Source organism: Microcebus murinus, chromosome 9 (assembly GCF_040939455.1).
Source record: "Microcebus murinus isolate Inina chromosome 9, M.murinus_Inina_mat1.0, whole genome shotgun sequence".
Classification (NCBI taxonomy): Eukaryota; Metazoa; Chordata; class Mammalia; order Primates; family Cheirogaleidae; genus Microcebus; species Microcebus murinus.
This window is the reverse complement of record NC_134112.1, coordinates 96,146,624-96,174,021: the sequence shown is the minus strand read 5'-3', so window position 1 is coordinate 96,174,021 and position 27,398 is coordinate 96,146,624. Positions and strand designations below refer to the sequence as shown.

General features: G+C 41.2%; 1 protein-coding gene across 1 annotated transcript in view; it reads right to left on the bottom strand.

The window, feature by feature from the left end:
- CNTNAP2 (contactin associated protein 2) overlaps positions 1-27,398 on the bottom strand; it is a 1,865,599-nt gene that overhangs the window by 319,495 nt on the left and 1,518,706 nt on the right. The window contains exon 15 of the mRNA XM_012768220.3: positions 20,794-20,921. Within this exon, the coding sequence (XP_012623674.2) occupies positions 20,794-20,921 (128 nt within the window). The remainder of the gene's footprint in view (positions 1-20,793; positions 20,922-27,398) is intronic.

Here is a 27,398-nt window from a genome sequence, read left to right as displayed (position 1 = left end):
TGCACTGGGTAGAGTGTAGTGTGGTCATCACAGCTCATAGCAACCTTAACTCCTGGGCTCAAGCGATCCTCCTGCCTCAGCCTCCTGAATAGCTGGGACTACAGGTGCACAATTGAGACAAATTGAAAAGACATTTCATTTTTCCTTAGTGTTGTTCCTATTGTCTATCCCATTAGATACGTTTATGTAGAAATCTGGTGTAACAAAAAATTGTTTTATATGGCTAGCCACTTTCCTTTACAAAAGGAAACATGACATCACCATGCCTGGCTAATTTTTTTCTAATTTAGTAGAGACAGGGTCTCACTGTTGATCAGGCTGGTCTTGAACTTCTAACCTCAAGTGATCCTCCCACCTCAGCCTCCCAGAGTACTAGGATTATAGGCATGAGCCATAGTACCTGGCTGAGATCTTGTATACCTCTTAGAAGTAAGAAAAGTTTGTTTATAAGCTATATAACATCATTTAATTTGCTTTATTTCTAATTTACTCTTACAATAATTTTAAAATTTGATGTTACCTCTTATTGAATAATTTTTTTTGTAAGTTACCACAAATCCTTTCTCAAATCAATGAACAAATCACTTAAATTTGCAATAGATATTTTTGTTACTTTCATTCAAGAAATATGCATATAATAATCTTCACTGAGCACAATATTTGTGCCTGGCACTGACCTAGGCATTGGGGATACAGAGATAAATAAGAAGTGATTTTTGCTGCCAAGATGTTAATTGTCAATTTATTTTAATTAGTGAAACCTCTAAGAATGAAATCTCTTTATAAAGAAACTAATCAAACAAGGGGAGAAATCATTATCTACAAACTTAATAAATCATGAAGTTTTGTAAAGGAAAGTGGCTAGCCACATAAAACAATTTTTTGTTACACCAGATTTCTACATAAACTTATCTAACGGGATAGACAATAGGAACAACACTAAGGAAAGATTAAGTGTCTTTTCAATTTGTCTCAATTTTTGGTGCTTTCTCCAATTTTGATTCATCCAAACTTTTTTTTTTTTAAGACAGGATCTCGCTATGTTGCCCAAGCTGGTCTCAAACTCTTGGCTTCAAGCAATCCTTTTACCGTGGTCTCCCAAAGTGCTAGGTTTACAGGTGTGGGCTAGTGCCTGGCCCATACTTCTTATTTAATGGAATCAGACAGGAGGTGTGCTCACTGTAGCTCTTTGTGATTAAATTTAGGGTGAACGAATTTCAGTTAATATTTAGCAAAATATTTTTCCCTTATGTTAGAATGAAAACACTTTTTCATGTTAGAGTGATTTCAGGCTTTGACAAACAGGAAGTATTAGGGACTTGGAGAAGCACCTTGGAAGGGCATCTGTCCTACTTATGAGTGACTCTCTAGTAATTCTGATGTCACCACTTGAGGCGACTGAGATGTGAAATGGTGCACAGGGCTGTGCATTTTATACTGACTCCTCCAACCTAGGGTCTGCTGCTTCCTTGGGAAAGACTTGAAGAGGCTGGAGTTCCTTGAGAATAGGAGCTCCCAGGGGCCCCTGAGCATCGTGTCTTCCTTGCTTCTTCCATACGGAGGATGCATGCTGCCAACACAAAGCTTTTCCGCCCTGGGCCTGCTGACACCTCCTCCTGCCCCATTAATCCAAATGTCTCTTTCATTTTTCTCCCCCAGGCCACATAATCTGCTTAAACACAAATGGCTTTTTTTTTTTTTTTTGGTAGTATGAACTTAAGTTTTTACGTACGTACATAGTCACCATTCCTAGTTTTTAAAGTTAAATAACAAAAGCAACAGTAATGGTATTGTTTGAACTCCCTCCATGTGTGAGCCATCATGATGGGCTCTGTGGTAGGAAGAGAGGTGAATAAGACCCACCTCTGGCCCCCAAAGCACATATAAGCCAGTGAACGAACTTCAGTCATACGCACAAGGGAACCATGGTGGTTAACTCTGCAAGAATTTAAAGATTCTAATTTATAATACTGTATTTTTAAATCATATTTTTTTTCTAAAAAATCATGATTTGGGGCAAAATTAAGTGTATCATTGACATGAATTCTACCAGCTAACTGAAGTATTTTTTTTTAAAGAAATGAATAACTATCACGATAAATGTATAGTAAATGCTGGTTCCCAAAGCTGGCATTCTTGGCCTGGGGACTATATATTGGCCTTCAGAGTATTCCAAATCTCTTTAAAATTATACGCAAAATTTTGCATTTATACAAAAATGTGCGTTTTTCTAGCACATTTTTCTAGCAATGGGGATCACAGATAAGGAAATTCTTAAGAAAAGGTAAAGAGTCATTGAAATGCTTGATCTAAATACATATTAGGTTTTCCAAAGCTTTATGAAGTTCTCAATGAGCATTTTGCAGTTATTTTAAAAAACTTGTTTATTATCTTACCACCATGAAAGACATGTGGCTAGGGGGTAGATGTGGGAACTGAAGGAGAAATCACAGTTAAATCATCAAATTATAAAAACCTTGTAGAAATTGGGAGATGCCCTGCTTTTCTCATAATAATTAACTGTACATGTGGCTAATTACAGTGCAGGAAGATAGCATCAAGCCACGGAGAGAGAATTTGTGAACTTAACGGTCTTTCTTTAGTAGCAAAATAATTTTTTTCAGGAATAGACTTTATAGGCATAAATGACTTATGTTTAATAAAAAATATACAGAAAGAAAATGTCATCTATTTGGAAAACTATATGAGATGAGTATGAATTGATGAATTAGTCAGCTTATCTCTCTGAACAGAAGCTAATGGACGAGCCTTATTGAGCAGCTAAACTGTTAAAATATACCACTTAAAAAAATAGACCAGAAAATCTTACAGAAATATTTTTGTAAATTGTTTACATGCTCCTGTAAAAATACTTTATTTAAAAAATTTTTCTCACAACTAGTGCCTAGATAGGTGGTTTAATAGATACATTACATATCAAAACAGAAAAAAATCTTCATTAATTCAGGTATATATTAATGTATAGCTTTTCTATAGTCCAAATGTATATAACTCTCAATTTATGTCCATCTATAAAGCACCTGGAGCAAGAGGAATCTTGATTCTGTGCCATGTCACTGTTTATTTGGTAACTGTAATCATTTCGTTTGTGACATTAACCACCAAGTTCTCTTGTAATTCAAACCACATCGATCACAAAATACTAAAAATTAAATTAGTAGTGGCTCATGCCTGTAATCCTAGCACTTTGGGAGGCTGAGGCAGGAGGATTGCTTGAGGCCAGTAGTTTAAGATCAGCCTGAGCAAAAGGGAGACCTAGTCTCTACTAAAAATAGAAAAAAAAAAAATTAGCCAGGCATGGTGGAGCACACCAGTAGTCCCAGTTACTTGGGAGGCTGAGGCAGGAGGATCGCTTGAGCCCAGGAGTCTAAGGTTACCGTGAGCTGTGATGTCGCCACTGCACTCTAGTCTGGGTGCCAGAGTGAGATCCTGTCTCAAAAAAAAAAAAAAAAAAAGAAAACCAATTAATAGTAATGAATATGTTATCAGCAATGACAACAATGTGATGAGATCTCCAGGTGAGTCCCTGGCTGAAGGCCAAGGCCCAGGAGGCTCAGTTCTGGAGCTCAAGGAGCTGAGAAGCTCCCCAATAGATCCTGTTCTCTTCTGGACTAGGTAGATGTAGCTTGGCTATTGTAGCAGGTTGAATATCATCCCCCTCCCCCAAATTCACGTCCACATAGAACCTCAGAGAGTGACCTGACTTGTAAATAGGGCCTTTGCGGATGTAATTGTGGCAAGGATCAAGATGAGATCACACTGAATTAGAGTAGCCCCAAATCAGATGAGAGTTTTCTTATATGAGAAGAAAGGCCGCACGGATACATAAGGAAGTCCCTGAAGAGACAGAGTTTGGAGTTATGCTGCCCTAAGCCAAGGATTGCCAGGAACCTCCAGAAGCTGGAAGAGCTCAGGGAGGATCCCACCCTAGAACTTTCAGAGGGAGTGCAGCCTTGAAGGAATCTTGATTTTGTGTTTCTGGGCTCCGGAACTGTGAGGGAACTCTGTTGTTTAAGCCACCAAGTTTGTGGTAATTTGTTCAGGCAGCCCTAGGAAAGGAATGCAGCCATTATCTCTTCCATATTTGCAAGTCCTTAGCGCTCTGGTGCTCTAGAATCCAGAGTCCACTAGAATGCAGCCGGGGAATCTTTCTCTTGTTATACAAAAGGACCAGGTTTTCTGAAGGTCTGGTGCAGCCATGCTAACCCGTGAAGGCCTTGCGAGTACCGGCTTTGGAGCCAGTCTGCCTGGCTTAGGTTCCAACTCTCCCATTCACTGTGTGACTTGGAGCAAATTACTGACTCTTTCTCTGCCTTGGTTTTCCCATCTGTGTGGTAAGAGTAATAACATGACCTTCTTCATAGAATATGTATTTATGAGGGTTAAATGAATTACTGTGTAAAGTGCTTAACCGTAACCTGAAACATGGCAGATATGCAACAGGTGTTACCTGCAATCATTTTTTGCCATACAATTATTATTATATCGCCATTGCTATCATCTTTATTCCAGGCTCTCACCACTAAGGCTTCCTCCTCTCGGGAGGGAGGGCACAGGGTAGCCACGCTCGTCAGGACCCAGCGGGGCACCGGGAAAGGAGCCTGGCTCTTCTGTGGAGAGGAGAACTCTCTTTTTTCAAAAGCACCACTCCACAGGGAAGTGGCAGTGTCCACATTGACTCGCGTCACATTAGACCACCTTCACCTTTGTCCTTTCAACAATATCTTAGCTGTCCTTTACTACAATCACAAACACAGCCCGTTCTTTCAGAGCTGCAAAGACCCCCTGAATTGTGCCTCCGTTTTCTCTGAGTAGGTTAGGTTCCCAGGGCTGCTTCCACAAAGTTCTACAAACAGGGGGCTCGAAACAACAGAAATGTATTCTCCCACAGCACTGAGGCTGGAAATCCCGAATCCAGGTGCTGACACTGTTAGGTTCGTCTGGGTGTTCCCTCGTCCCCCGGTTCCCAGTGTCAAGAATGAGCACTGGTACCCAGTCGAGCCGATGGCGGAGGGATCACAGACACGGAGCAATTTTATACAGTTTATTTTCACATAAAAGAAAGAAGGAAACTACACAAAGTGAAAATACATTCCAGAGAAAGTGAAACAGGCCAGTCTCCAGGAGTGGAGAAAGACCCCAAGGCTGAGCTCGCACTGCCTTTTATAAGCCCATTAATTTGTCCCGCCTTTCCCCTGGCAGGATTGGTCGTCATTTCCCGCCTTTTGGGTGATTGACAGGTTGGTGTTAGGTGACAGATCACAGGGCAGGTTACATTACAGGGCAGGTTCTATAACAGTTTCCCTTTCTGCGCATGTGTCTTCCCCAGAATCCTTCACAAAGCTCCACCCATGTTATGCTAATTAGATGGCAGCGAGCTCTGGGTCAGTTAAAGGTTACTAGGAACTTTTTACTATGTATGGTCCCACCAGGGAACAGTTCCTAGCTGCAATTTGGTTCCTAGCTACAATTCGGTTCCTACTTTCCACCCTTAGCCACTTCCTTGCCACCAGTTGACTATCCACCAGACCTAATAGCAGGGTTGGTTTCTTCTGGAGGTTCTGAGGGAGAATACATTTCATGCCTCTCCCCCAGCTTCTGGTGGTTGCCAGCAATCCTTCCTGTTCCTGGCTTAGGCAAGGACAACTCTGCTCTCTAACTGTCTTCACATGCTCTTCTCCTCGGTGTGTGTGTCCATATCTCTGCTTTCTCTTCTAAGGACACCGATCCTTTAGGGTTAGGGCCCACGTGAATCCAATATGACTCCATCTTGACTTGATTATATCTGTAAAGACCCTATTTCCAATAAGGTCACATTCACAGGCACTGGGGTTAGGACTTCAGCATATCTTTTGGGGGCACATGATTCAACCCATAATAATCACTGTATATAAATAAAGCAAAACAGAAAAGCCAGCAGTCACTAATAATTTTACAGATTTGTTAAAAACAGTAAAATGCTTATTCTGAGAGTTTCCACACAATTAAGAAAGGCTTATTTAAAATGAGTAGCTTTTGAAAGTCTTAAAGAAAAGATTTTTATTATGAGAATCTGATGATAAGTTTTAAATGTGTGTTTACATGATACCATTGTTGGATGTGGGTCTATTGTAAGCCCTTCCTTGAATTACCTCATTTGCTTTATTAGCTATGTTCCTTTTATTTTTTTAAAATCCATATTGGAGAAAGATAAACTACATGAGCATAGATCTTTGCAACTCAGCATAAATGAAGAGTTTAATACTTTAATTAAAGATGACCCACTTGCTCTCTCCTGTTTCTGGCTCACAAACTTCAGTGTCCACAGAATATATTCACCTCTGGGTTCAGCATTTATAGGATTTTCTGGTTCCAACTCAGGTCTCATTTTCTCATCCAAGTATTTATCCAGATGCTTCCTATGTGTCGTGCATATATTTTTCCACGGGAACATTTTGCTCCCATCCATTTGGGCTAATCATCGTTCAGCATTCTTCTACTATCCACACTACCAGTTCCCACGGAAAATGGCCTTTCCTCATTCTCTCTTCCCTTCCCTTTTCCCTTCATATGTTTTCTTCTAAAGAGATGCATCTTTTCATCTCTCTTATTCTGAACTAGATTATACATTTCTTGGTTGCAAAAATCACCAGTCATGCTTCTGTATCTGCAGCTCATCACAGTGCCTTGTACACTTGGTGGTGTCTCAGTATACTTTGGCTGCTATAACTATGTACCATAACTGGGGGGCTTATAAACAACAGAAATTGATTTTTCACAGTTCTGGAGTCTGGGAAGTCTAAGCTCAAGGCAGATTTGGCAACAGGTGCGGGCCTACTTTTTGGCAAATAGATGGTGCCTTCTAGCTGCATCTTTATGTGGCAGAATGGACAAACAAGCTCTCTGGAGTCTCTTTTGTAAGGTTGATAATCTCAGTCATGAAAGCTCTGAATGGGATTAGCCTCGAGACCTCGTCACCTCCCAAAGGCCCCACCGACTAATGCTATCGCTTTAGTTAGTAGGTTTCAACATATGAATTTGAGTGGGACACAAACCTTCAGACCAAAGCAGTGCTCGAAACATGTTTATCATTGATAATTGATCCTTTTGTTCACTTTAGATTGTAATTCATTATTTATGAATGAGTTTAATTTGACAGAAATCATGATTGCTTTCAGCAACTTGCATTTAAGTGTAATTCATCTATTATTACAAAACTGAGGGTTTTAAAGAAGTTCTACTCCTTTTGTATAATATTTATAACTACCATTATTGAGAACTTACTGCACCAGTCACTGTTTTAAGCTCTTTGCATACATTTGTCTCCTTTTATTCCCATAGCAACCTTCTGTACTAAGCACAATTATCTCTATTCTACAGATGAGAAAAGCTCAGTGAAGTTAAATAATTGTCCCAATGTCACAATCTGAGCCTAGGTCTGTTTACCCCCAAATGTGCTCTTAGCCTAAGTTTCCATAATTTCCCTGTCAGAAAAAATCTTCTAGAAAACTTCTCAAAAACAGAGTACTGGCTCCACTCTGGACAATCTCGGAATCAAAATCTTAGGGGCAGGGGGTGGTGGGAATCTGGCATGTTGACAAGCACCTCGGGTAATTTTTGTGATCAGAAAAATTTAGTAAACTCTCAACAATATGGTATGGTTTACCAGTATTTATAAGAAGTCCTTGTGTTAAATATTTTCCCATATATAGTTTGATCTTCATTACATAAATGCTTCTTGAGGTTCAAACGTACCAGAGAAACAAAACTTGCAGATCCAGTTCCCAAAGGTCTGCCGTGCCCCCAGGATACCCAGGGTCTAGGGCTGTCCTTGCACTTTCGCCAGCCTGCAGGAACGTGGGTGAGTAACAGGAACAGCCTTAGAAGGGACCCCACGCCTGGTTTAATGCTCTGTCGCCTCTGTTTTGAAATTCATAATACTTTTTAAAAAAACTGGTCCTGCACTTTCATTTTCGCTGGGCTTTCCAAACTATGTAGCTGGTCCTGTTCAGGAACTTGATGCAGCAGAAACTCCAGGCTACAAGATACAGACGATCAGTCCAAGGAAAGAGAGCACAATCTTTGATCTCCTTCCCTCTGGTTTTAGGACTTTGGAAAGGTGTTATTTGAGGTGGGGCAAAGTCTGGGTGGAAGAGAAGGGGTGGTAAGTGTGGAGAGGGTTTGGGAGGCAGAGGAGGAGAGAGGCAGCCTCCTCATGCTGCATAAGTACTGCCCATGGCTGGCCTGGGAACTTAGATTCCAGGAGAGTTGGCTGATCAGTGAGATCGTCTCCTGTGCTGAACTGTGTGTGCCGAACAACTGCTATCCTTCGGGGAGTCTGGGACTTGGGCGCATGCCAGGCAAGGGCTTCCCTCATCACCAGTGCCCAATAAACACCCTGGGTGCTGAGTCTCTAGTGAGCTTCCCTGGGAGATCATATTTCACACGTGTTGTCACGACTCCTAGCTGGGGGAATTGAGCGTGTTCCATGTGACTTCACTTGGAGAGGACTCTTGGGAGCTTGTGCCTGGTTTCCTCTAGACTTTATCCCACGTGCCCGTTCCCTTTGCTGACTTTGCTTTGTGTCCTTTTGCTACAGCAAATCATATTCATGAGGACAACTGCAGTACTTCCCCCTTATCTGAGGGGAATAAGTTCCAAGACGCCCAGGAGATGCCTGAAACTGAAATTAGTACCAAACCTTATATATTCATGCATGTATACTAGCATGAATTTTTTTTTCTTCCTTTACAATTTCACAGACAAAAGATTCATTCTGACCATACACCTCAGCAACATCATCATCATATTTTTTTTCCTTTTTTTATTAAGTCAAGAACTTTCAACTTTTCCCTTAAAGGAAGCACTGTACGGCTTCTTTTTGGCATATCAGAGTTGCCAGCCTCACTGTCCTTGTGCTTTGGGGCCGTTATTAAGTAAGATTAGGGTAACTTGGACATAAGCACTGTGATATCGTGACCGTCGATCCGAGAACCAAGCCAGTTACTAAGTGGCCAGTGGGCGGGTAGTGTCTCCATTGTGGATACGCTGGACAATGGGATGATCCGTGTGTCCCGGGCAGAAAGGAATGGAACAGGGAGAAATTTCATCACACTACTCAGAACAGCACATAATATAAAACTTATGAATTGATTCTTTCTGGAATTTTCCATTTAATATTCTTAGACCACAGTTGACCTTCACTAATTTGTAGAGTCATAAGACAAAGTCTGGATTTAATACTGTCCACCAAGAAATGACCAGTTTCAGATATGATATGGCCACCTAAGGTCTAGGGCAGAATCAATAGCTCATTCTCTTTCCTCAATGCCAAAGAGAAGCTGTAAAGTTTGCTTTATTATAGATGCCAAACCGAACGATGGTCTTACTTCCTATGGATGTTCAACTTCTTTTTGGGACCATCAGCATAAGCCAAGCAAATTGTCACTTCTGTAGGCAAAGAAACACCCAGACTTAATTTTGGTGCATCTACCTATCCACTATACTTATACGATGACAGATAAACTTTTCCATATGTAAATTTGAAGGATTAAGAGGAAGTTTACATCTTTTTGAAATACATAAGAATAAATAAAGATAATTAAAGACATAAAGCACATCAGAGTATCTTCTCACTGCTCATGCCTGGGCCATGTTCTCTTTTTACAAATTCAGTTCCAAGTTGTTAGATCATTTAATAAAAAGTGGTTGGGTTTTTTTTTTTTTTTTTTTTTTTGCCTTTTTTTGTTTCATGTTTTGGTATGGAGAAAACTGAAGCAATCAAAGCAAGCTTAGAGTCTCTGGTCCAACCAAAAGACAGTAAAGCAAGTGCCTGATGAAGTAGGTTATTCCATGCAATCCTGTCTTCTCCAGCCAGCTAGGTTCTCTGAGTTATTATGTTAGGTATGCCAATGGGAACACCAGAGCAGAATATTTGAGACATACAAATCTCATTTCTGTTAAATAAAAGGCCTCATTTTAAGCTCAAGTCCTAACTTGTATCCTATTCAGTATAATACAATTAAATTCTAAAGGTCTAAATACCAGAAAACAAAATTGATTAGGGTAATCTACTAGCATTGAATTAAGGAATACTTAATGCATTAGACATAGGGATTACAGAAAAGATTATCGTGCCACTTGATTGTCTAAAGCTTGAGTGAGCCAAGAAAACCCTGAAACAGAGGCGGCATGGCTAGAATCTTAATGGGCATACAACTTCTCCTTCATCAAAAGGCCAAGAAATCCTTGCCAGGTCTAGTTTTCTATACACACTTAGAGATTGAGAGAGACTCTTGATTAATTGTTGGTCTAGCAACTAATACTCCCCCACCCACTTATTGGGCATCATGAAGATATTCATTTATTAATACTTTAAGACAATTGACCCTTGGACTTACTCAAAGATAAAATGTATGGGTAGGACAGAGGAGTCCCCTTTTCTTCTTCATTTGGGATTGTACATCTATTCCAAAGAGCAGTTTATCATGCCAATAGGTGGATACCAATTCAAATGCACTATTTCCTATGTTAAATTTTGAGTTAGGATTTATTTTAAAGACAGTAATACAAATCTTATATAACATTCATAATAGTTTAGTATAAATCTTTTTATTCTGATGATAGTAAGATCGCTATTACAGAACTGTAGCAAACTTAAAGAAGAGGCTTATTTTTAAAGTTTTCTTCCATAAAGTTCCCAAGTTTCCTGGGTCTGCACGTAGTTAGGATTGTGAAAAGAAGCTTTATGAAAAGCCAAGTAGGTATCATAAAATAGGTGAACTGGAACACGGTTTTAATTATGCCAGAGTGAGGTAGTTTATAGCTCACAGCTTAGCACCCTAACAATAGATTTGAAGTACTGACTAATTGTAATTTTGTCAGTAATAACCTTGAGACATGGATAAACAAAAGTGTGGAAGAGTCTACTTGGATCTCTGAAGGGCCGGGGGGAGGGTTAATCTAATTTATACTAAACAATGAGTTCTATAAACTTAATACTTCATGTGCATCTTAATTGAGAATTGCCAAAGAAAGTATAAAAACTTAGCAAAAGAGGTTGTTTTTTTGTTTTTAATCCTTAATTTGAAGATAATCATCGGATTCAAGGGATTTTCAAGGTACAAAGGAATAAAAGTTTTCATTTAGTTAAGAGGAATAAACGTGCAAACACCTCGTTGAGGTTAAAAATAGTTGTGCATGTAAATCAAGTGATAGCTCCTCTCTTGGACCCCTGTAATAATTATTGTCTGTGCATGTTTTCTGCAATTTATCACGGAGTGCCTTGTGGCACTGCCTCCATTGTTAGTCTGGAATGCTTATTGAAATCTTTTGTGGTTATTTAACCATTCATACTTATTTAATGAATACATGTCAGAGAGCTGCAGTGTGGCAGGCATTGTCCTTGGCACTGGGATGCAAACTTTTTTTGCCTGAGGTTCCCATCTACTGTTGGGAGTGAAGGTGATAATAATGCAAATAAAGGGAGAAAAGGGATTGATGTATAATAAACAATTTAGCTAGTCTTTGTCCAGGTCCCCAGGCACAGAACATCTAAACCCTTAGAGTTTATCAAGTGACAGCAGTGCCTTTGTTGTTCATGGTGGGGCCCCGGGACCACACCTGGGTTTACGCTAATGAGGTGACTGTTGGTGTGCCACTGCCAGGAAGACCAACCACGTGACTAGAGATAGGGGCTTTGAGCATCTTGATATTAGCCTGATCTCCAGGAGAGGAAGAGGAGAGGAGAGGAACGGGGGTTAGAGATGGATTTTAATCCTGTGGCCAATGAGCTAATCGATCATGCTTATGCGACGAAATCCCAAATAGAAGCTATGAAGGCCTGCGCTTGGGTGAGCCTTTCTGGTTGATGATGCACGTGCATGTGCCAGGAGAGTGGCACATTGGAAAGAGGACATGGGAGCTCCAGACTGGAGACTCTCCCAGACCTTGCCCTGTGCATCTCTTCGTTTGCCTAGTCTTACTTTGTATCCTTAAAACAAAACTGTAAGTATAAATGCAACACTTCCCTGAGGTCTGTGAGTCATGCTAGTGAATTATGGACCCTGAAGGGATGGTGGGGACCCCCGAATTTATAGGCATTTGGTCAGAAATGCAAGTGGCTTGAAAACTGCCCAAGCCTGCAGCTGGCGTGTGCGGGCAGTCTTACTGGGACTGCGTCCTTGACTTGTGAAGGCTCAGCTGACTCTGGGCAGTTGGTGCCAGAATTGATCAAAGGGAGATTTTGAAGTAGTGACATGTTCCATGAAAAAAATGAAAAAGGGTTGCGGCGAGGCATGAATGGCTGTGTTAGCTGAGCAGACAAGGAAAGCCTCTTGGAAGAATTTACATGAAAGCTGAGACCTACACGATGAGAAGGAAAGCAGGAGTTGGGATTTGGATGCAGACGTGTGTGATTCCGAAGCCTGCGCTGTTCAACGTGCTGCTAGGAGACATGGCTGCTCCAGGTGTGGTCCCCCCAGCCGGCAGCAGCAGGACCTGCAGCATCTCATGGCCTGCCCCAGGCTTCCTGACTCAGAGTCTGCTTCTTAACGAGATCCCAGGTGATTTCTAAGCACATCGAAGTTTGTAAGGCTTTAAGGCCTCTAAGCTTTACACTCCGACCCTCGCCAGGAATCCAAACTTTCATCCCAGTCCCCTCCACTTTGTTGAAATATTCACACTTATTAGAATATCAGCTGATCCAGGATGAGGGCCATGCCCCATTTTTCTCAGCGAAGGTTCTTAGGTTGAATCCGATTCCAGGAGCTGATCCTGTAGTAGGTTAGAGTCTGTTTTACCTAATGTTTTGCTCAGTTTCCCATATGTTCCATACTGGGAAATTTTAGAATCAAGCCTAACCTTCTTCTGCAAACAGCGAGAGAGGCTGCCTAGAGAATTCAGCAAAGGAACCCAATTATGGGCATTCAGTCTACAGAAGAGAAGTCCTTCTTGCATTGGGGGAGGCTGTCGCTTCTGCCCCGAGTGCCAGTTCAGGAAGGGACGGGCAGCCGGAGAGAGGACAAAGAGGAAGCAGGACTCACCCAGCCAGATCTGCAGGACCCAGGCTGGCACCAACCTCCTTCCCACTGGTTCTCTCCCTCGGTGGGAGGTGATGGCCCCTCCAGACGCAAATGGTATTTGGAAGGACAGACAAGAAAATTAGTTGCATGTATGCAAACACCATATATTGATAAGCTGTAAAGTAGAAACACTATTTTCCCCCAAACTATGACTGATTTTACTTTTAATTTCAACAGTTTGCGGCCAACCTTGGATAGATGCATAATCTTAAAGAGCTGATTCTGCCCCCACCCCCAAGTTGCCCCCTTCTTCTAATTGTTTAAAGTCACCCTGGAGCCTGGAAGACAAAAGGGAAGGCTCTCTTTTACCAGCAAAAGTTGCTGCTTTTGTAATTGGAGCTGATCTCAGATGTACCCAGAGGGCTCGATCCTTTGATGAGAATCAGCCTAGGTTGTGATCCTGAAAATCTCTGCTTGTTCTGAGAGCCACTCTTACTCCTCAGTTGTTAGTAGCCCATGGCCATAGCAGTGAAAGCTGGGACATTAAGGAAAAATAGAGGTTAATGGCTTCTACACGGTGACTCCGGGGTGTTTATTTTATTTTTTTCCTGCCTCCTACTATCAACCAAAAAACTGCTCAAATGAGAGGTCAAAGAAAACACGGAAGTCATCAACTTTCTGCAACTGACCCATCACCCTGTGGCTATGGGTTTTCTATCAGGGTTTCCGGATGGTTGATCTCACAGTTGCACAAGACTAGGAGCTCTGGCACACTCAGCTGTTGACAGGTGGGAGAGCCAGGGTCAGAGTTCCAGGGCAAAGTTTCTTCTTTGGTCCTCGACACGCACCTGGGCCGTGGGGAATTACTACTAAAGATGAAAGCTGTATTAAACTACCTTCTCATATGGTCTGCCACAAACCAGCTGTGAGACCCTGGGCCAGTCACTTAACCTCCCCAGCCCCAGGCCCCTCATCTGTAAAATTAGAGGTCTGCAGGCATTGACCTCTAGGACTTTTCCACTGGTAGGATGCTGTGACTCTCTGTTCTTGTTTGGAGCTATACTTGAAGTGAGTATATGTATATATATAACTACACTTTGTGGGAAGCAGTGGGGAAAGGAAAAGAATTTGGACCATCTTCTCAGGAAATAACTACTTACAGTGATGGAGTTTTATCCATTCCGGGATTTGTGGTGTTAATGCTCTCTCTGTTAACGCTTCTGAAGACCAAGCTCAGATAAATAGGATTTAGTTAATTGTTGGGTGGTGATGGGCAGAGGGAACGTGCTCCTCTGTGCTGATAACACAACTGTCATCCTATCTAGGTGTCTTATACAGTTATCCTATCCAGACTGTCCAGAGGCAGCCTCTCTTTTCCAGGTGGGGTGGGGCTGGGTTAGAGACAACCTTTCTGAGCAGTAGTCTAGGGAAGCAAAGTGAGCCAGAAATCAAAGTAAGAAAAACTTTAAAACAGAAAGGGCAGAGTCAAGAGCTGCACCCCAGGAGGGAGGGGCGAGTCCTAGGAAAACAGGCTCCATACCCTGGCTTGTGCGTAGGAAGTTAGTCCACCCAGCATCTGTGACTGCAGCAGGAAGCCTGAGAGAGGCCCAGGGCTCTGAGGCTTCTCTGCTTGGGCTGATGGGAGCTGTAGGGCAGGAGCTGAGTCCTGGGCCACGCCTGGCTTTCTCACCTCTGCTTTGATGTATTCTTTTTGTTTTTCATTCAACAAATATTTGCTCAGTCCTTTCTAGGTGTCAGGCATGGGAGACTGCTGAGAATATAAAAGTGAATAAGAAAGACTCTGTTTTTACTTTTAAAAAGTCCCCTGCTGGGGAGGCAGAATAAATGCAATGACAGGAAAGAAACAATCCATTGCTTTATGACTTGTCGAGAAGAGGGGTGCAGAACAAGGAGCAGCTTCCTTCCACCACAGATGAGACTGGTGCAATTTTTGTCAGCTCTTCTTTTCTTCTTCCACTTCCCCAACTTACCCTCCATGCAATTAGAGTAAGTTAGAAGACACAGTTTGGTGGAAACACTGAGTTTGCATCACCAGGGCACGTTGGTAGCTTGTAGCTTCTAGTGTGACTGAGTTTTGGGCAATGGAATGTGGACAATAGTGATGCAAGCCACTTAAAAGTCAGCCCTTGACAACATCCCAAGAGGCCTCCAGTTCTGTCCCCTGCACACGGGCACCCCAGGAGCCCCACGTTCTGGAGGGCAGACTGGGAGAGGAAGGAGCACCACTGAAGCCACACTGCACTTTGTCTAGGTAGCATTCAAGCCTTTATTGTCTTGAGCTACTGAGATTCCAGAGTCTAATCCTATTGCAGCCTATCCTGGTAATTCAGCAGAGCTAAATAAGAGGTTGAAAGAGGCCTCCCCCATTTTCCACGTTTCTCCAAGACTGCCTTTGTCCTGTTAGGCATTCTCTGGAGTCCATCATTCTACTTCAAAATAAATTAGTCCAGAAAGACTGTTAGATTTCACCTTACCTAGCTAAGTTCACTACTCTGAGGACCGGAGGCCTTACTTACTGCTAAAAGAGGGTGCTGGGGAGGGAGGTGAGCGGCTGAAGGGGTTTGGGGCAGGCCACACCCTGCAGAGCAGGTGGTGGGGTTAGCTAGGGGTGTTCTGGGCGGGATTTGTTTGAGCAGGGAGCAAGGAGAGAGTTCTAGGCACATGAGAGGCTGGAGAGAAAAGATTTCAAGGGTTTGAAAGAAAGAGGGAAATTATTTTAGGCTAATTTATCCTTCTTTGCAAACAGCCAGACCAAGCCACCAACTGAGAGAGTACCATTTTTTTTTTTTCTTTCCCACCCTTATCCCAACATCAGCTGCGATAGAGCGGAGTAGAAATGAAGCACCGGAACCACATGGACCTTTCCAGCCGCAGCTCTGAAACGTACTGGCGAACACTCTAACAGCCCCGCTCTGTTTCCTCGTCGGTTCCCTGGGGTGGAAGATGCCACCTCTTGCAGGATGTTAGCAGACTCGAGAGAAGATGAACAGAAAGTGCTCAGTTTAAAACCCGCACGCTGGGTCCTTTCCCTTTCTCGTTGTTACCGAAAACTCGGCCTCGTCCACAAGGCCAAACAACAACAAGGACAAGCGGTTTGAGGAAGGAGGAAAGAGAGTTTACTTTGCTGGCAAAGGAGGGAAAATGGCAGACCTTCTCGTCTCAGAATCCCAACTTTCCTGAACATTCACAGAAACACAGAGCTTTTAAAGCATGGGTTCTCAGCTTCAGGCAATTAGAGTTGATAATTCTGATTCTGCTGAAGACAGTCTCGTGACCTCCGCCCAGGATCTCCCTTCCCCAGGTCGGGCTGGGCCACCTCCTGGTGCGCAAATCAACACAAGACTGCCCCTGCCCCTCCCGGCCACTGGCCTGCGGCAGGGATGCAGGCTTTAGAGACAGAAAATATTTTTGCCATTTTTTCCAGGCCATTCCCTCCTACATTGTTTCTTCTACGCCTGAGGCGGCCAAGTATAAAGGAGAGAAACAAACTGGAGCTCTTCTCTGGAGCCTGGACAGCGGCTTCCTCTCCACGAGGAAAAGCACTTCCTGAGCCCAGGCGGGAAGTGGACTCTCTCTCCTCCTCCAGCCCTCGCTGGCCGCACACAGCGTGTGGCAAGAGGAGACTCGTGGGGAGATCGCGTGGCCTGTGTGTGCTCACAGGCATGCCCGACAGACAGTTACCCTTGTTTGCACCCCGCCGGAAATGCTTCACCTGTGCAGAAACAACCCAGAGGACCCGGGCATTGCCTGGTCTTTCCTAGTAGGGGAATGGCAGGTTATGGTCCTGGTTTGTCAAGTCCTTGCAGTAGAGACAGCATGGACTCTCTATACTCTGGCATACACGATTATTTCCCCAAAGAACAAATGCCCACCACCGTTTGGATGAAACCCCATCACCATCTTTAATTCAGTCACACGGGCCTCTGTCTCTGCCCTCCGAGTGTTCTAGAACAGGATGTGTCCACCTACTTTGCCCTTTTTCCTTTGCCCGTCTAGGTCACCTCTGCAGCTCTGAGAAATTGAATCTGTATCTTAATCCTCCAGTGCGAATGCGCTGCCTGCCTGGCTCGGCTTCTGCACAGCCAGACGGGTTTCTGGCTTAGCCTTGGAAGAAGTCCTTGAAATGACACATTTTCCCAAACTGTTTCCACCCAGGTTTATCAAAAACTCTTGCTTTTATAGCAAACTTGCTGCTAATTATTTGTTTACGGTCCCTGTATCCTAAGAGAGGTGTGGTAAATCTTTACCTCATGTGGCTGAGAATGAAGCGATTACCCAGCAAATACTATACTCCTACAATTAATTATAGTTATTACACATAGTATAAGACTTCTATCTCCAAAAAATTGAAGTCTTGTATTTTTTAAACTAATTCTAAAGAAGTTTAGCAGCTACCTCCAAGAAGGACTACATATTGCAATTTGCAAACAATGTCTACCCTATCTCTGGTTTTTGATCCTCTAAATGGCTCTTTTGTTTCTTCCTAGGTGAGTACAGGAGAGAGGGAGATTTGTAATTTCACTGCATTTTTTTTTAATCTTAGCTAAGCGTCCATCACCAGGCATACTTCCACTTTCATTTAGATTTGAAGTTTCTATTTGGATAGGTTTGGGGGAAAGAAAAAATAACCCACCAAACAAGAGCAACAAAGAACAACAACAAAAAACCGGCAAGAAACCGTAAAGGCATAAGCCTTCCGCACGCTCTATGGGAAAGGCAGCAGACCCGAGTGGAACTCACTGATTTTCTTTAGCATTTTGATTATATGGGTCTATGAGCTCAGATGAATCAAAGCAAAAATGAAACTCAGCAGGCACGATGAAATCAACCGAAACTGCTGAAACGGTTGGGCAGAGCACACAAAAATGGTTTCATTCTCCGAGACCAGGGACAGAACGGGGCCTTATTCCTGAGACAGCTTCTCAGGGCTGTCAGCCCTCCACTCCTCAGATGCAGAAAAAGTCATTTTTCAACGATGGATTTGGTTTGCTTAAACTGCAGCTCTGAGCAGACTTCAGTAAATGACATAAAGGAAGTTAATCTCTATAAACAACCGGATAAACGCACCTGTGCCACTCTTTCAATTATATGAATTTAATCCTCTGAACATTCGTGCTACGTTGGCAACTGATGGGGGTGGCTGGGGCTAGTGGTGGGAAAAAGCCCAAATGAACTGTTTTTAAGACATTTTAATTTAACCAGCAATTTGACTCAGGGAAGAGAATGCACGCAGTCAGGAAAACAGCCCTGGCCTTGTGCAGAGAAGGCTGTTTCTCTTCTCTGCTCTATCTTTCCTCCTGGAGCTTCTCAGAGGCTGAAAGGGTGCTCAGAAATTTGCTGTGTAAATGCCATTTTCAGAGAAGTATTTTGTTCATTTGTAAAGCAGAAAAGCTAATATTTGCCTTACCTGCCTCGCAGGGGGCTGTGTGTATCCAAGGAGATCATGTATGTATAAAAACTGGGAAATGCTATTAATGTGGATGCTCTGTCATTACCGTGTCCACGTAGGAACATTCTTTAAGGGACTGTGGGCCTTGAGACTGTTGACTCCAATTCAAGCACAAGGTATGATAGGTACGTTCAGTTGCCTGGGAGAAAGAAAGATTCCTCTCCACAAGCACAAAAGCATTCTACATAATTGCAATTAAACATCGACCTCTTTTGTTTTCATGAAGTATCAGATACAATATGATTTGTAAGGGTCCCTCTGAAGCTACAGTACTCTAAGTATACTGAGATCATACAATGTCAGTGAATAAGATAACAGGTTGTTTTATTAAAGGATTCTAAAAATATTTCTAAGGACAACAACCTTGGAATGCAAATGAATGTTGACCACTTTACTTTTTCATTTTTCTCTTTTAAAAAATAAAGTCTGCCTGAAATATACCTTCTAGGGCTCCTTTCTTGAGCATCAGTTGCAATTATTTTATATCACAAAACCTAACGTTAAATTATAAACCACATTTTTGTTTTACAATATTTTTTCATGCACATTTCTCAAAACGTGGACTTCTTTTTTTTATTTCCCAGAGTACCTAGTAGAGTGGTAGATAAATAACAGCTTCATCATAAATTCTTCTTAAGGACCGATTCACTGATTAAGAGAAAACCAGCTAAATTAGTTGTAAATTGTTAATATACTCTAGCATATACTATTTAACATTGCTGGAATCTTCTCTTTAAATTTTACAGAAGTATAATATTTATAAATATATTAATCAATTATTTAATTGGAACCCTTTCTCTAATTCAAAGCTAACTTCAGAATTAGAATTGATAAGCTACAAATATTTACCTTTATACGTTAGTGCGTAATCACTACATAACAAAACAGATTTTCATTTGACAACATGAAAGCCTGTCTAATTTTAGAACAACACGATAGTCCATCTCTCAGAATATGTTTTAAAATGCATATTTATTATTTTATGTCAATATCCTTCTCTTAAGCAGTTGAAATGAAATTTCTTCCTGCACAGTTCTACGAAGCCTGACTAGGCGAATGAAGTCTTAATGTTCAATAAATGCATGATAAAGACCCTTTTGACCAGTCTCAATTTTACAGGTAGCATTTTCAACATAGGAGAAGAATCAGGACAGGCTCTACCTCTCTTTTGTATTAGAAACGACTCACTGATTAATTGCTGACAGCCTCGGTTTACTAAGTAGTAAACTGGTAAGCATGCATCATTGCGTTCCTTAGGACACCTCTTTGAGCGAATGCAATAATTTACTATCCAGTAGTTCTAATTTTCCCTTGATTTACAAAAGCAGCAATAATATTCCATCTCACATAATGCTTTTCTAGGAGGAATCCAAATCCAGGCACTAAAAATCTTTACGGCCTCCCATGGAGCGGTTGGGATGCACATGGTATTCTCATTATCACGGCCCAGAAAGTGGAGGAGTGTGCCTGAGGTCTCCTGGCAAGTCAGGTAGTGGGGAGCAGAATCTGGGTCTCTCAATGCCTAGCGCACAATCACAAAAGCACAGAACTCTTAGGAGAGCCGCCTAAATCACATGCACAGAAAAGAAGAGGGGAAAATGACACCCAGGACGCCCATTGCAGAATCCCCCTAGCAACCGTGTCACCATTTCCCTCTGACTGCACATAAAGCACACCGAAAGGTATCAAACAGCATAAAATCCTAATGGTGCCCTTAATTAGGTGGGACCGTCACTCCAACTCCCTTACCTCCCACTGTCCAGGCTAGCAGCCCCAAATTCCTCTCTGGGGTGCCTGATCCTGAAAGCAAGACGTAGTTACAGAAACAATCTTTGGCTTACAAGGGACCATCAAGCTCTGATGATGATGAAGTTTGATAGCAATAATGTCAAACTTTATATAGCCATAATCCAAGTTTACAATGATACATTAAGCCATAATGCTACTATTTATATCACCATAAACTGAGTTTATGGTGATATAAATAGTCATGCTAATGGCATTAACAGCAGCACTCGGTGGAATCACAGCTGTTGAGTGCGGCATTTATGCTATTAGCATTGCTATTTATATCACCATAAACTTAGGTAGTCAAACTTGTTACATATGAATATACGAAGAAGATGGATAGCCACATTTCATGCCCAAATCTAGGCTCCTGTACTGGAGACTTTATGGCTCTTGCCCTCCTCTACATTAGCTCTGCTTGGGTTGCTGGATGTTTCTGTGGGCGGCATGAAAGAGCAAGCCTGCTTTCTGGCAAAACACCGCTCCAATGGTGATAAGAAAGTGCAAACTTACTGTCTCCTTGGCAGCGCAGGGGACCCACGCTCAGTTTGGCCTCTGAGCCCTGCCGGTCAGTGTCTCCAACCACCACTTGGCTCACCGGCAGGTGATCTTTGTAGGACAAGAAGCCAGCGTCCTTCCTCCTGGATCACAGGGAAAGACAGAAAAAAAACCCAGGAGGCTGAGTTAGAAACACTTCTAACCAAGTGTTAGAAACTAACTAAATTCGTTTCTAATTTCTAGCTGAGTTAGAAACACTTCCTGCTAATTGCTTAAGTTGTCTAATGATTGACAACGTTTCAGTAATTGTTTGGAAGTCCACCAAGTAAAACCAGAGTTAAAGAGTTGTTCTCTCTTCCACTGGTGGGTTTCAGACAGAGCACATAGCTCAGAAGCAACTCTGGCATCTTTGTTTTCTGGAAAACAGAACGGATACCCTGATTTCCAGAGACCCACAACCGATATGCTGCACAGTATTTAGGTTGAGAGGTGAACACGGAACATGCCAAACACTGAGGACACACGGAGTTTGCTGTTGTCACGAAATCAAAAGTTCCACGGGAGTCAACCTGATGGCTTGAAGAGTCTGCGAAACAAAACCCTATTTAAAAAAACAAAAACACCTTTTGTCTCTTTAATTGCTTTGAAGCAGTTCCTTCAGCAGCTCTCTTCCCTGCTGTGTGTCAGCTCAATAAAAGACACTTTTTGTTCCTTCATCTTTTTTTGTTTACTTTAACAACTGAAATCGTTCATGTGAAGTTTCTAGCACAGAGCAGGTGTTCACGAAGGGTCTATTTCCATCTGTAATGAGGAGTGGGGCTGAGATTCAAGCCTAGTGTGCTTTTCCTCCTGGGCTTGTTTTCCTGTCTACTCTCTACTCACCTCGTTTCAGGTCTCCCAAGCCTCCCCCATGCCCGCCCCAAATGAGGAAAGATGACAAGGCTGGTTGCAAAGTGCTGATTCTAGGCTGGAACACAGAAACCCAGGAGGTGTTCCTGGGTATGCACCCAAGGGGAGTTGCGTGCACTGGTATGTTTTTGGTCCTGTGCGGCGGATTTCACCTTAACAGGAAATCACTACTCCCCCCTCCTCCAGTCATCCTCCTTTCCTGAGTCCCTCACTGGGGGCCAAAGGAGCTGGAAGGCACACATCCGCGTGAAGTCAGCCCTCAGGTTTACCCTTTTCGGTGATTTTTTTACACTCTTCAATCTGAACATAAATAACACATTTTCAAATTGCACCTAGAACTGATTACAGAAAAGAAAACTGATTTTGGATGATAGGAGAATTTAAGACAGTTTAAGAATCAGGTTAAAAGTGTGCCACTCACATCCCTTGGGAAATAGCACAGGGAACTGAGGGGAGCTGACTTGGAAGCTTGTCTTGGAAAGGCTGTGCGGTTTGGAGCAGTTGCTTTCTCTCTCGGACCCTCTAGAACGTCAGTGAACGTATGTGCCCTTGTGGGTTGGGACCTACAGAAACCCAGGAACGAGCCACAGAACTTGGCCAGTGGGCCTCAAACAAATGTGTTTTATATTGCCTTTGTTATTTCATTGTTCTCTAGTTTCCAAAATAAAGATTTTTTTTTAAAAAAAGGTTTATCAAATTGGAACTAAGATGATGCAGAAAAGCACTGTGGTTCTTACTGACACTGTAGCTATTAATGACCATGCCTCAAATATCTCAGTGGAATGTTTTGCAAAACCACCCTCTTTCATTAGAAGTTCTATGAATTGAAATCTTGTCACAAAGGAAACAAAGTCTTTGATATTAAACTTGATGTTTAGTGCCTCTTTAAAGGAACACCCTTTAATGACATATGGTAATGCGACAACCTACGAGAAATGTGTTGTGTGTGCCTACAGAAAAGGGCTGAGATTCTCTGCAAGCTGACAATAACTTAGAACTATGTGACTCTAAATCAGGGCTCTGCAAATGAAGTCCTAAGGACCAAATTCACCTTGTCACCTGTTTTCATATGGCCCATAAGCTAAGAATGGTTTTTATGTTTTCAAAATATCAAAAGAACAAATAATATTTTGTGATGTGAAAACGATATAAAATTCAAAGTCAATGTCCATAACAAAGTTGTATTGAAATATAGCCATTCTTTTTCTTTTTAAAAAAATAATGTGCTGTCTATGCATGCTACAATGGCAGGGTTGAATAGTTATAGCAGAGACCATTTGGCTCTCAAAGCCAGAAATATTATATGGCCCTTTATAGAAAAAGTTTGCCAACTCCTGCTCTAACTCATAATGGACTCATAACTATACATTTTTCCTTTAGGAATTTATTGAACAGATATCCCACTGACAAACAATCATGGTGGGCAACTGTTGCCTAACTCAAGTCTCCAAAGTTGAGTTTGGGGTTAGGGAAGGGCTGCAGGAAGGGGACAAGAACATCCACTGAGAATAAATGAAGGGGAACCATTTACATGGAAAGAGACCATTTAAACTTCAACTTATTTAATCTAACAATGACAAATAGCTTACATTTAATTAATAATTAACTTTTTAATTTACTTTGCTCTATATAGCAGATAATCACACACCAGTTTGGTACAACCCACATCTATCCTGTAGGACGAGCAGCTGCTCTATGACTTGTGAGTATTCTCATTGTCTAGCAACTGTTCTAGCATCTATAAGGTAGTACAGGTAATTTTATAAAAACAGAATATCCAAGTGGTAGAATCTCTATGGCATTCTGGAATAAATGAATAATGATCATGAAAATCTGAAAGGTACAGTTCAATGAATTTATATGTATACACACTCACACCTGTGCAAAGATGACCCAGACAATAATTTAGAACACCTCCCACATCCCAGACGCACCCCTTATGCCCACTCCCAGCCAGCACATCCTCTCAAAAGTAACCATATTTTGTCTGCTATCATCATAGATTGATTTTTCCTGTTCTTCACCCTTATGTACATGGAATCGATATGTACTTTTTTGGGCCCTAGCTCCTTTTACTCAACTTTATGAGATTCATCCACATTGTTTGTCCAAAAATATTTTGAATAAAAGATTGTGTTATATTAACAAAATGTAATACTATACAAGAATGAGAATGAATATTTTCCTGCTGTCATTTGGGTGTTTCCAGTGTTCAGCATTGTTAATAACACTGCTATGAATATTCTTATAAATGTGTTACTTATTAGCATTCATTTATGTTGGGCATTTACCCAAAAATAAAAATGCTGGGTAATGAAGTACACATATGTTTAACTTTAATGGATAATTTCAAGCAGTTTTCCCAAGAGCTTGTACCAATTTACATTTTTCCCAGCAATGCATGAGAATTCATTTTGCTCAAGATCTTGCCAGTACTTGGTATTTGGTCCATTTATGATGAGTGACAAAGTACCTTATCATGAAACTTATACTAAGGTAAGAACATTTTCAAAACAAATGTTTGGAGATATTCCAATTATTGTACAATTTTATTGCCAACATTTATATGCTATGTCCTTATAGGAATTCACATATCTACAGAGTGTCATAATTTGGAAATATAATTTTAAAATAATCTTATAAATGTAGAGTTTCAGTGGATTTTGGAATTTTTTTAAATAACAAAATCAGCCATTATTCAATGATTTTGTAAGAAAAAATAGTATCAGGGATGATAGAAATTTACAAGCCATGTTTTATCAGTACCTTTGCATTATTTGGTCAGTGAAACTGAAAAAAATTAATATCAGGTTTCATTAAGTGAGCTAAATAACATACATTATCCCCATTTTACTGAGAATTTATTTTGACCAAGGTCGCCAGTGGTGGAGTCTGGATTCAAACTCATACTATCTGGATCACGTCCTTGGACCTTTCACTTTTAAAAAATGGGGAGAAACAAAACACAATAAAACAAAAAAACCACTATGTCAATTAAAAGCCCTTTTCTTTTAATTCTCATCTATAGATGAGGTGGAAAGTATGTTTTTAGATATACTCAGCTAGCCTGAAATGCTGAGATTATTTGTTAAGTCGTAAATTCAAAGATACCCACAATGTTTTGCTCACATTCGCCTACTGATCCACCTACATATTACACTGAACAAAAGAGGTTTAGAACTACCTCATGCTCAGATCAACCACTGTTTTAATGACACACTGATGTTTATAATAGGTTGCAGTACAGCCAGTAAGAATAACGCTCAGATATTCCTTACCAAACCAAGAAAGGAGGAAAAAAAAATGTCAGCTGCCAAAATAAGAAAAAGTTACCTTCTTGCCCATATTTGATCAAAGATCTGAATAGGACTCGAGAGACTTTAAAGCCAAAAACAACCGTGTGTGAAACTCACAAAGCAGTGGACTCTACATTGATTGTGGAAACTAATTCATGGCCGGCAATAAAGTGGTTTGACTAGCGTGCAGTTTCTGTGATCCTGCGGCACAACCCACTTTAAAAATGATTTCAGGTCTGGAGAGGAGCCCTCCAAAATACCTATATCGTGTCCATCTCAGTATCTTGTGTGAGTTTTTCAGCAAGCAAAACAAGCCTTTGTTGAAAGTTGTGATCCTTACAGATTGAGGTCAATCTAATTTAGGGATATATTCAGTAACTATTTATCATGTTGGCATAATAAAGCTAATTATATCTGTTCATGGGCTTGTACATTAGAAAAATTCCATCACCCATTTCAAATAGGCTGTGAACCCAGACTCCTGTATCATCTTTCTATCAGTGCTGTTACTCATGTAAAGCTTGATTCTATGGATTTTGCTTTTCTAACCTGGCATTACTATTATTTCCCTTCACTGGTGTTTTCCTGAGGAATTCTGCCTTGTTCTGTTGTTCTTTTTCCTGCCTGCTTTCTTTATCCTGCTGAGAAAACAAACAAGCCTCTAGGCAGTTCAGTCTTGCCCTTAGCTCAGTGAAAAAGAATAAAACAAACCTAACAAAAAATAAACATCCCAAGTTTTTATGGTGTGAGCTGCTTTTCTGCCACATGTTATGAAATTATTATACTATAAGTTTTACTATATGGTAATCCTAGCAGAGAAGAAGGACTTCTCCTTTGTGAAGTTTTAGGAGTACTTGGTAACCGTTAAATTACAGTCCATTCACTTTCATGTATTTCCATCACAGTGTCATCTAAACTAGAAATTTATGGACAGAATCCAGAAAGTCAGTTATAGCTACAAAACATACCTCACAAAGAAACATAGAAACATAAAATAAATACATGAGAAGATGCATAATATTATCAAACATTAGAGACATGCAATTAAAACTACACTGCGATGTTACTTCACACCTATCAGAATAGCTATAATCAAAGAGACAATAACAAGTGTTGATGAGGATTTGGAGAAACTGGAATCATCATATAGGGCTGGTGGGGCTGTGAAGTGGTACAGTCATTTTTGAAAACAGTTTGGCAGTTTCTTAAAAAGTGGAGCATATATAGGAGACATATCCTATGACTTGATAATTCCACTCCTGTGTATCTACCCAAGAGACATGAAAGTATATGTCCACACAAAGTATATGTCCACACAAAGTATATGTCCAGACATCAGGTAGATGTCTATAGCAGCTTTATCTGTAATAGCTCCAAAGTGGGAACAACCCAAATGTCCATCAACTAGTGAATGGATAAACAAAGTTGGGATATACATACAATGAAATAGTAGTCAGCAATAAAGAGAAATGAAATGTGGACATATGTTGCAACATAAATAAACCTCAAAAAATTATGCTAAGTGAAAGAAACCAGACATGAAAATCACACTGAAATGGTAAACAACAGAAAGTAGATTAGTGGTTGCCTTGGGCTGAGAGATTAATGGAAATAGGAGTGGAAACAGATTAATGGTAAATAGGACCCTTGTAGGCATAATGGAAATGTCCTAAATCTGGATTGTGGTGATCTGTTGCACAACTCAGTGAATTCACTAAAACTCCTTGAATTATATGCTTAAAATGTGTGAGTATTATGGTATACAAATTACACCCCAATGAAGTTATTAAAAATCTGTAGACAGTTGCAAATGTCCATTGGCAATGGGGAAAGACAAGCCTTATGCATATATCTCACTAGAAATATCAGAGTATGTAACTGTCAAGTCATATATTTCCTGGTTTTGGAGTTTTCTACTTTGTGACTATGAACCTGGGACTACATCTTTATTGACACCATTATTTAGGGGCTATATCCTGCTTTTAAAGTTTATATCAATATTTACATATTCCATTGACCTTGCTTCCTGGGTAGGATCTCAGAACACATTTTTCAGAATACTCTATTGAAGTTCATGGGAGGCCAGTGCTTTGGATGAGACTCCTACAGTAATAGCCCAGACCAAACCAACATGCAGTCACTTGTGCTAGGTGCTATGGAACCAAATGGAACTTTTAAATGAGCCAGATTTCCAAAAACCAGGAGATTCACAGCAATCAATCAGAAGGGGCCCAGTTCCCCTGAGCTGGCATGATAAGGAAGTCCCCTCTGTTTTGACACAATAAAGAAAGTAACTTTGAACAAACCTATACACCTTTTGCTCCCTGTTTCTGCTTTCTTCATACCTCTTCTGCCTAGAAAGCCAACCTCTGCTCAGCTTACCAGAACACCCATTCCATTCTACAGAATGAGATG